Here is a 10,183-nt window from a genome sequence, read left to right on the forward strand (position 1 = left end):
TAGTTCAAAATGAGCATTTAAAAAAAAATTCAGTTTAATAATCAATTATACTTTATTTACAAAAAAAGTAACATTTCAGATGAACAAAACTCAGCTTCACTTTAGACACTGGCATTTAAAAATTAAAGACGCAAACAAATGAGCTTGTTTTGTATCAAACCTTTATTTCGTTAGTTGTAGAAAGGTCTTCTACAGATGCCAGATTTCAATAAATAACTTTGAGCATGTGACATGAGATCCCTCCAGTGACCCCTGACCCCTCACAGAACTGCCTGAGAACAGCAGCAGAGCCTCAAACCGGGCTGACAAAATCTCCACCGGAGTGAAGAGAAAATAAGACCAACACAACTCTCTAAGGCTTCCCACAAGTATTTTCTAAAGAGACCGGAGGCTTTACGTTCGTCCGATTTGTACAAAAAAAGTCTGTTGTGTTTAATATGTACACCTAGAGAGGCGAAGGCGTTATTAGCGCGAGTGAAACAGAGTCCAGACGATCTACAACTCGTCCTTGTCGCCCTGTTCCTCGCCCTCCTCTGGCGGTGGGCCGCCCGCGCTGCCGTACAGCTTGCTCACGATGGGCTGAACGATTTCCTCCAGCTCCTTCTTCTTGGCCTGGAAGTCCTCGATGTCTGCTTCCTGGTGAGACTCCAGCCACTCGATCTTCTCCTCGACGGCCTTCTCGATGGCCTCCTTGTCTTCGGACGACAGCTTGCCGCCCAGCTTCTCCTTGTCCCCGATCTGGTTCTTCAGGGAGTAGGCGTAGCTCTCCAGCTCGTTTCGGGCGTCGATGCGCTCCTTCAGCTTCTTGTCCTCGTCTGCGAATCGCTCGGCCTCGTTCACCATGCGCTCGATGTCCTCGGGGGTCAGCCGGTTCTGGTCGTTGGTGATGGTGATCTTGTTCTTGTTGCCCGTGCCCTTGTCCTCGGCGGTGACACGCAGGATGCCGTTGACGTCGATCTCGAAGGTGACCTCGATCTGAGGGACGCCGCGGGGAGCCGGAGGGATGCCGGTCAGGTCAAAGGTGCCCAGGAGGTGGTTATCTTTAGTCAGAGGACGCTCGCCTGGAAACATGAAGATTTGGGAGAAATTAGGTATGAAGGAACTGAAAACTTGTCAAGATGAGGTCATGGAGTTGGCACTGAAACAGTTTGCTCACCTTCATAAACTTTGATGGTCACGGTTGGCTGGTTGTCAGAAGCGGTGGAGAAGATCTGGGATTTCTTGGTGGGCACGACGGTGTTCCTGGGAATGAGTTTGGTCATCACTCCTCCGACCGTCTCAATGCCCAGGGTCAAAGGGCAAACGTCCAGAAGCACCAGGTCACCTGTTCAACACATTTCAGTCAGTAAGCATCCCTCAAGAGATCGTGTGATGATAGAGGTCAGAGGTTATAGAGACTCACCAGTGTCCTCTTCTCCTGACAGGACTCCGGCCTGGACAGCAGCTCCGTAAGCCACAGCCTCGTCCGGGTTGATTCCTCTGGACGGCTCCTTTCCGTTGAAGAACTCCTTCACCAGCTGCTGGATCTTGGGAATACGAGTGGAGCCACCGACCAGGACGATCTCATCGATGTCGGTCTTCTTCAGGTCAGAGTCTTCCAGAACCTTCTGCACTGGCTTCATGGTGGAGCGGAACAAGTCCTGTGAGGAGAACAGCCCAAAACATGGGTTGGTTTCCATGCATTTAACACCTACACACAGTGTCAGTTATTTTTGGCATATAGATGTAGTTTTGTGAAGGTTTAGCAGAGCTTCGCTTACCATGTTGAGCTCCTCAAACTTGGCGCGGGTCAGCGTCTCGGAGAAGTCTTCACCCTCGAAGAAGGACTCGATCTCGATGCGGGCCTGATGCTGGGCGGACAGCGCTCTCTTGGCCTTCTCCACCTCACGACGCAGCTTCTGCACGGCGCGGTTGTCCTTGCGCACGTCTTTGCCGGTCTTTTTCTTGTAGAGCTTGATGAAGTGCTCCATGACGCGCTGATCGAAGTCTTCTCCACCGAGGTGAGTGTCTCCATTGGTGGCCACCACCTCGAAGACGCCGTTATCGATGGTCAGCAGGGAAACGTCGAAGGTGCCACCGCCCAGATCAAACACCAGGATGTTCTTCTCACCATCCCTCTTGTCCAGACCGTAAGCGATGGCAGCTGCAGTTCTGTGGAGAGAAACAAGATCATTAGTTTTATTACTGGTAACTGTCAAATTTGTGTTCGAGTTACTGTTGTCTTTCTACAAAATATATACATATACACAGTAGAAAAATTTAATTTGAATAAAAATGTAAAAAAAAAAAAAAAAAAAACAGAAATCCTAAGTAATGGAGTGCTTACGGCTCATTGATGATCCTCATGACGTTCAGACCGGCGATGGTTCCTGCATCTTTGGTGGCCTGACGCTGGGCATCATTGAAATAAGCGGGCACAGTGACCACAGCATGTGTGACCTTTACAAGAGCAGAAACAGATCAATGTTGAGTTTCACTGCAATGCAACAGAGATGACATGTTTTCTGGGTGTTGCAGTCAAATCTTTACCTTCTTTCCCAGGTAAGCTTCCGCAGTCTCCTTCATTTTAGTCAGAACCATAGCAGAGATTTCCTCGGGGGCGAAAGTCTTCATCTGACCGGATCCGATGTCCAGCTGGATGTGAGGCTTGTTCTTCTTCTCAATAACCTGGAGGAGACACAGCAGGTGTTCAGCATTTCAGATTGAAGTCAAAGGGACATACAGTTCAGACACAAGCTGGCAGATGTGTACCTTGAAGGGGAAGTATTTAATGTCCTGCTGCACGGTCGAGTCGGCCCATGTGCGTCCAATCAACCTTTTGGCATCAAAGACTGTGTTCTCGGGGTTAGAGGTCAGCTGGTTCTTCGCAGCGTCTCCGATGAGTCTCTCACCTTCGGTGGTGAAGGCCACGTATGACGGAGTGATGCGGTTTCCCTGGTCATTGGCGATGATCTCGACACGGCCGTTCTTGAACACTCCAACACTGGAGCAAAAATAAAATGGTATAAGAACAAACAATATAGAGAAATGTCAAGAGCAAAAAAAAAAAAAAAATGGATGTTTAACAGTTAAAAATGAGATAATATATTTTAAGAGAAAATATTACAATAAAAATTTTAAAGCTGAGGATTACTAGATAAAAATATTAAATATAATGTTTTAATTTTATTAAATGTATATATTTAACATTTTAGATGCATTAAGGCTGCACATTAATAGAACAAAATAAATGATGTTATAATAAAGAGAATCAAGAATAAATAAGACTTTACATAATACATTTTAAAAATATATTTTTAAATGCACACTCTTCAAAATCTATTTTCATGACCCCGTGACCCCTGTATGTGAATCTGAACTTATTCTCACCAGGAGTAGGTCGTCCCGAGGTCTATTCCGATCACTGTCCCAATACTTTCCTTCTTGTCATCCTCTTCGGCAAACACGCTGCCGGCCACCAGCAGGAACAGACAAACCAATCGCATTTTGAGTTGATCTGATGTCAAAATCTCCACTAATTTCTGTAAAGAGTGCTTTAAAAAGAAAGGTCACAGGTCAGGGCAGGAACATGATGAAGCACGTGTCACGCAATTGCTGGATCGCTTATATAAATCACTATAAACCATGCAATGCATTTTCATGCAAAAACTAACATTTTCTTCTGGATTGAGAAAACAAATATTCGACATGAATGGCTGCATTTAGATCAACTGCACATGCATATCATAAGTAGTTAAAATATAAAAATGTAAAAAAAAAAAAAAAAAAAAAAAAAAAAAAAAAAAGCTAAATACCATTTACTTAAGGCCAAGTAGCAATGCAAACAATGAATGGACCCAAAAAAAAAAAAAAAGCTCAAATAAAACAGCAGTCATTAACTAAACCAGATTCTGTACTAGTCAAGATCAACTAATCTCAAGTTCAACCTCGTGTGTGCTGATTCACTAGTCATCATTAAATCTTCACTTTTACGATTTAACGTTACTCCACATATTAATATTATGAAGTATCCTAACGTAACATAATTTAAAACACATTTAAATCAAGATAAAAACCCATTTAAGATAAACTATCCATTCGTTTTTGTCTTTCCGGTTACTATCGAATGAATGAACATTACAAGCAGCAAACAAGACACACTTATAATCTTCTTTTGTACATTTATATTTACAAATATATTTTAAATGTAACGTTACCAACTGACGTACGTTAACGGTTTTTAACCGTTTCTCAACACCATTAACCAGTCAAAACAGCTATAACGGTTAAATTTGATCTTTACAGATTTTTGTAAGATAAATAAACCATGAAATGAAGAGTTTAAATGAGATATATTGTTACCTGACGACTGTAGTAATAAGCACTAGTCTCAAGGGCGTGTCTTGTGCTCTCGTGTATGTGTTTCTCGTGTTTTCTCTGGCTCTCGACTGTAACTCATGGCGCTTGCTCGCCTGTATATAAGCCCTCAGCGCTTTCCCGTCGTGGAGCCTCGCCATTGGTCGGAGAGCAGCTCGTTGGAAGGCGCTGATTGGCTGAGCGTTGCACGCTGGCTGATGCTGATTTGCACACGTACTGGTGGCGGAAACGTCAGCAGATGAGGCGAACTGTAAGGATTTGATTGGTTCGCGTCAGTGTCAGTCTGTGAAGTTTCTGGATTGGGGGCGAGACGATGAACGGTGCTGCATTTAAACCAGGCCAAGCACTCGGAATATTTTATTGAAACTTATGATAAAACACTAATAACGTTACTTCACATATTTAGATATGTCATGCTTACATTTACTTACACATTAAAATATCTTACTCTTGTATCCTTGTATCTATGTACTCAAACAGGAGCAGATGTTATGTTTTTTTTTTTTTTTTGTATATATGTATATTATACAATATAATATTAGTAGTCACATTTCAGTTGAGGAAAATTGTATGTCTATAAATTATCCTGCTATTTACATGTATAACTTCCAATTAAATAAATTATACAATTTTGTGTCATTATGAATACGTTTGATCATTGCAACATTTACCAATCGCTATTATATTTAGGTATTAGTTTATTTAACTGAAAAACTAAAAAGCAAATAAGGAACTAATCATTGAGGTACAAAACAGATTCAGTTGTGTGCCAAATGCATGCATGCACGAATATATGGCGCATTCACAATGATATTGTTGTGGTTTGGTGACTCATTAGCAGAGTGTGAGCAAAACTATCTGCATGCAAGCAACAAAAGACTGGCTTTCATCATGTTGATGCAAAGATTAGAAACAATTCTGAATCATTATGACTGCATTTCATGTAATACAAAATTGTTAATCCTGACCTATGTGTTTGTTTACATTTCTTAATTATTTAGAATTTTTATGCATGCTTAAATGACATATTTTAATTTGCCAACAGTGCTAATGAATAACAGGTAAGGTGATTATAGTACCATCATGTCATGCCATGGGTTATAATTGTGTGAAAACAATTATTATGTTCAACCATTGGTGTCTTGTTAACTATTATTTCAATCTGGAATTTTTAAAAATGTTGTTTTTATTATTTTGTTAAAATAAAATACTTACATGGACAATCCCAGCAGAGAAATTTGGGGAAAAAAGTGTCTCATTCAAGGTCCCAAAAGCGATAATGTCTTTTAGTAACATTTCGTTACATAATAAAGTGCTAAAATAATATTAGATTATCAGGCACCATCCTTCAGATGCTTTAGAATTGATAAAATTATCTATCAATAAAAACCTTGACACATCTAGTGAATAGATAAGTCTACATGACCTCAGCTTCAATCACGGTACAGTGGTGAGACCATGAAAAAAAGACATGCTAGATATCTCTGATATTGCCTTTCACCAATTGCACTGAGAAATCAACAGAAGGAACAGGAAGTAAATACTAAAAACTATGTTGTGTCATACATTACTAATGTCATTTAGACACCAACATTGATAAGAAATTGTAAATCTGCATCAGAAATGATAAGATTTCACCATGTAAAATTATTATTCACCAATGTATTATTATTTTCACATTGAACTTGTGATTTTTCAGAAAAGGTTTGTTTATTGCACAGAAAATATTGACCATAGTTGACATACCGGGGACCCAATCTTTCAGCAAATACACTTCATGAATTTCTTCAACAGTTTTTTTTTCTTTTTTCTGATGTTTATTATGCACTAACCATAATTCAGCGCTTCAGGTCATGAAATACTGAGTTTTAATTAAACAGGAGGGTTATAACCTGATCATCTTTAATAATAAAAAAATCAAACAAAAAGCACTCATATAATAATACTAGGCAACACTGTAAACACATTTTATGGACAATACAATCACATAATCGTTTCATCAAAACAACAACAAAAAACATCAATGCTGTGGTTAACTACGAAGCAGGAATGTTAGTCGTATGGTAGTTTATACATGTAGAGAAATCAATCAGTCTATTTTCTGGAGTCAGCCGAATATCGCAGATTGGGGAGTTTCTCGGCATACAAGCGTCGCAGCAAGGGCAACTCTACACAGAAGTGGTTCCTATGTGTCACTTGAACAGCAAGTCTCTGAATCAATGGTTTGGAAATCGTTCAGGTGAGACGAACATTTTCAGGATTTGGTCAGCGCCATCAGAAGATCGTCAGTCAAGTCTATATACCCACATTGAAAATACTTTCTCTCTCTCGGACCGGTTCGACTGCGTAAATCCCAGGCTTTTGGAGGAAATTGGACGGTTGCATTGGAGTCCAACTTGGACTTGGACGGTTGCAGTGTGTGTATTAGTTAGTTGAGCTAGTTGCTCGTCAGTTAAGGTAGCTCCATAGGGCCTTGCATTCAGGTTTTGAGAGGTGAGATTTTGTTGGCCAGCTCCAGAGGATACAGGAACAGGCTGGTCATTTTGGTCTAAGTGCACTTCCAGATCAATCGAGCGCAAGTGCGGGAGAATCATGTGCTTGTGCACAAACATTTCTCCACCCAGAAGATGGCACCTCTGGCTTCTGGTAGAAATTCGATTGAGTAAATACCACAGTGGTTTGGTCACTTCTTCCGAATTGCAAGACTAAGTCTTGGGACTGTCACTCGGGGAACTCCAAGCCTACCGTTCCGTCTAATGTGAATAAGTCTTTCTTCACCTCAAGGTCTTGGGAATTACAAGCCTTGTTGACAAACTCTGTGCTTAAAGCCAGATTGAGCAGGTCTTCGGGGAATAGGACCCACTTTATATTAAGTGGCCTTAACTACTAAGTACTTACATTTTAATTAATAATTTAGTACAATGTACTTATTGTGTACATACATGTTTTTACATTGTACTTATATTTAAAAAAAACTACATGTAACTACATCTGTATTTAATTTCTATAATTACATTTATAATTACACTGTTGACCCATACTTTACACCTTAACCCTCCCTTAAACTTACCCGTACCTCCAACCCTCTCCCTAACCTTACCCCTATCCCACCTCAATAGCAGCAAAAGTGTTTTATAATACAATATGAACACAATAAGTACATTGTACTTATTTTTTTATGTAAGTACATAGTAGTTAAGGCCACCAAATATAAAGTGGGACCGACCGGCAAAGGCAAGGCCAAGCAGAGCAGTCAAAAGATGTTCGGGGTATCGCTGAAACTCAACTTGGCGTTCTCGTAAGTTCGCAGTGAGACACGGATAAAGGTTGGGACATTGTTTGGGAAGGACTACTAAAGTCCCAAAGGCCCACAGCATCTTTGCAGCATCTTTACCCAGGCATCGACTGACCACGTCAGGTACTCGTTCAGCCACAGACAGAAGGACGTGATCATCTCGGGAGTGCAGAGCGGAGCAAGCATAAGACCATGAACCTCCAATTGCGGGGCACGTCGAGGAACTTCGGATCCCATGGCCTCCAACCACGGGAGATGGTCTGGATAGCTAAAATCAGCTTCATTACATTAACAATGCTGACATCACTCATCTCCTCGACTACAACAAGCACTCTGTCCATAAGAGGGCACATCGCTCTCTCGGACAGGGAGCGTTGGGATTTGAAGAGGCCTAAGCAAACGGCACTCAACTTTTCAGGCTTCAACTGGCTCAAATGACGCATGAGTAAGGACTCAAGGGGTTGAATGAGGGTATCCGGACATCTACTGCCTTCTCTGATTATTTACAAGAGAGGTTTCGGCTCACGTTGTCGAAGAGCCTCTCGAGGTACTTAGGAACAGCTCAACCGAGGCATCGCCACAAGTCTGCGGCGAGAAGCAACTGGTGAAGCTCCATCTCACTGGCTCGCCGACAGAACTCGATTTGGTACAATCCCAAAACGCTATGTGATTGAGGCAAGCCTAAGTTCACGAGGGCCCTCTGTGCATCCAATAACTGTGCCGTTATGAAGCTTTGCAGGATCTCCAAGCTGTACCACAGGAGTTGAACCTCATGTCACCTCCTTTACGACCGCGGACGGTTCTTGGGGAATCTGACCAAGTTTGGACAAGAAATTAAGTTACTTCTGAAGGTTCCACGTTGCCATTTTGTACCGTGACTTTGTGAAGAACTTTGCTCTTCATTTTCCACGTTTGATGATAAACGTTGAGATGTGAAGATGGAAACACGTTGCACTTGGGCATAAAGTCGGCACTTTGCCACATGATGAAATAGCACAGTCGCAGACATCAAGAGCAGGCACTGGAAAGGACATTTTAGTTTTCAATTTGAATGCCAACAGTGTTTGAAATTTGAGCAACTTGAAAGAAATGGTCAGTTATGTGGGGGTACAACTTTGATGTTTGCTCAAAAAAAAAAAATTATGGCTAAATTATTTTTATGCACCATTTCTAGAAAAGCTGCAGCAAATGTGAAATATTTCAGTTAAATCTACAAAACAGGAAATAAATCCATTCAAATATGATGCTTTATGCATCTCTTAAGTTTTGGCAAATTATACAATCATTGGCTCTGACGTCTCAAGACGTCTAAAATATTGTCACTATTCACTGATATAAACCCTATTCAAAATCATCACTGATGTCAAACCTGATTATGACACATCTGAAGATGCCATGAAATAAAAAAAGAACTGCAATCATTCCCTCGTGATTAATATTTAATGTTTTAAGTTAAAGATTAAGAGGGGTTTCGATTGAAATAAAAATAATAATAATAATAATAATGTGCGTAATCTTGTATGATAAATATTGCAATAAATAAATAATTAAAATAATGTAAAAATTAATTAATAATTCATTTTTTTTAATGGTGACTTTAAACTGAGACCATAAGCAGAGCATCTAATACTCAATATATTAGGGTTAGGGTTATTTAAAGCTTGAGTTCCGTGTGGCGAAACGGCTTTAATCAAACATGAATTACCGCACAACAGCGCAACTCATTCACCACATTCATATGTAAAATAACAAACATATTTAGCGCGAATAACGGAGTAAATAATGCATGTACTTTCAGCGCGTGTATTCTTCAAGCACTCTTCTTCAAGTCAAGTGTTTATGTCATTAAGACACATTGTAAAAGCACTCATTTCTGTGCGGATCCACACTGACAGCATGTAGCCATAGACAGTAAAAGAAATGTAGCAGAGTGCAGATGTCACGTGCGCTACGGAGGCTCGCAGGAGAACAAGAAAACGCGCTCAGTCAGTCAGTAACAGCACTGATCATACTTAGAAAAAAATTATTATTATTATTAACTGCTTACATTTTGTCTCGTTCATTATGAGATTCTAGATTGTGTTATATTCTTTAAAGTATATATTTACAGTGATAACGGACGTTTGCTACAGTCAGTACTGTCATAAAAAAATGATAATAATAATTTATGAATTAGATAAATAAATGTCCGAACGCTTTTTACAATGTTCAAGATATTAAAGAATATAATTAATGCATTATATTAATATGTAAGCTATATTATGATCAATGCCTATTGGACTAACAGTAATTGTGCAATACAATACACATTATATATATATACGTGTGTGTGTGTGTGTATAAAATTTTATTTTTTTATTTTAACAGTAACTGTAAAACACCAAGCAGTGTTTGTAAATGTGGTAATGAAAAAATCTAACATTTAAACACAAATCACAAACAAGACAATAATGTAAGCAATTAGTTATTAAAAATAACTATTTCTGCTGTAGTTCGGTTCACTTGGCAGGTTTTTATTTTCCCCAACATTTC

The 10,183-nt window shown here is 40.0% G+C and overlaps 1 protein-coding gene and 2 pseudogenes across 1 annotated transcript; all 3 read right to left on the reverse strand.

The window, feature by feature from the left end:
• Nucleotides 1–144: 144 nt before the first annotated feature.
• Nucleotides 145–4,501, reverse strand: hspa5 (heat shock protein 5). The gene is made up of 9 exons (XM_052555640.1): nt 4,342–4,501; nt 3,370–3,533; nt 2,752–2,983; nt 2,530–2,667; nt 2,327–2,439; nt 1,761–2,151; nt 1,403–1,640; nt 1,157–1,324; nt 145–1,061 (listed from the first exon to the last, which is right to left on the reverse strand). Exons 2-9 carry the CDS (start codon nt 3,483–3,485, stop codon nt 496–498), a joined length of 1,962 nt encoding a protein of 653 aa, XP_052411600.1. The 5' UTR covers nt 3,486–3,533; nt 4,342–4,501; the 3' UTR covers nt 145–495.
• A 2,109-nt stretch (nt 4,502–6,610) lies between these two features.
• LOC127957651 (FAST kinase domain-containing protein 5, mitochondrial-like) lies at nt 6,611–7,227 on the reverse strand (annotated as a pseudogene).
• Nucleotides 7,226–9,548, reverse strand: LOC127957215 (FAST kinase domain-containing protein 5, mitochondrial-like; annotated as a pseudogene).
• Nucleotides 9,549–10,183: the final 635 nt, after the last annotated feature.

Source organism: Carassius gibelio, chromosome B5 (genome assembly GCF_023724105.1).
Source record: "Carassius gibelio isolate Cgi1373 ecotype wild population from Czech Republic chromosome B5, carGib1.2-hapl.c, whole genome shotgun sequence".
NCBI lineage: Eukaryota > Metazoa > Chordata > Actinopteri > Cypriniformes > Cyprinidae > Carassius > Carassius gibelio.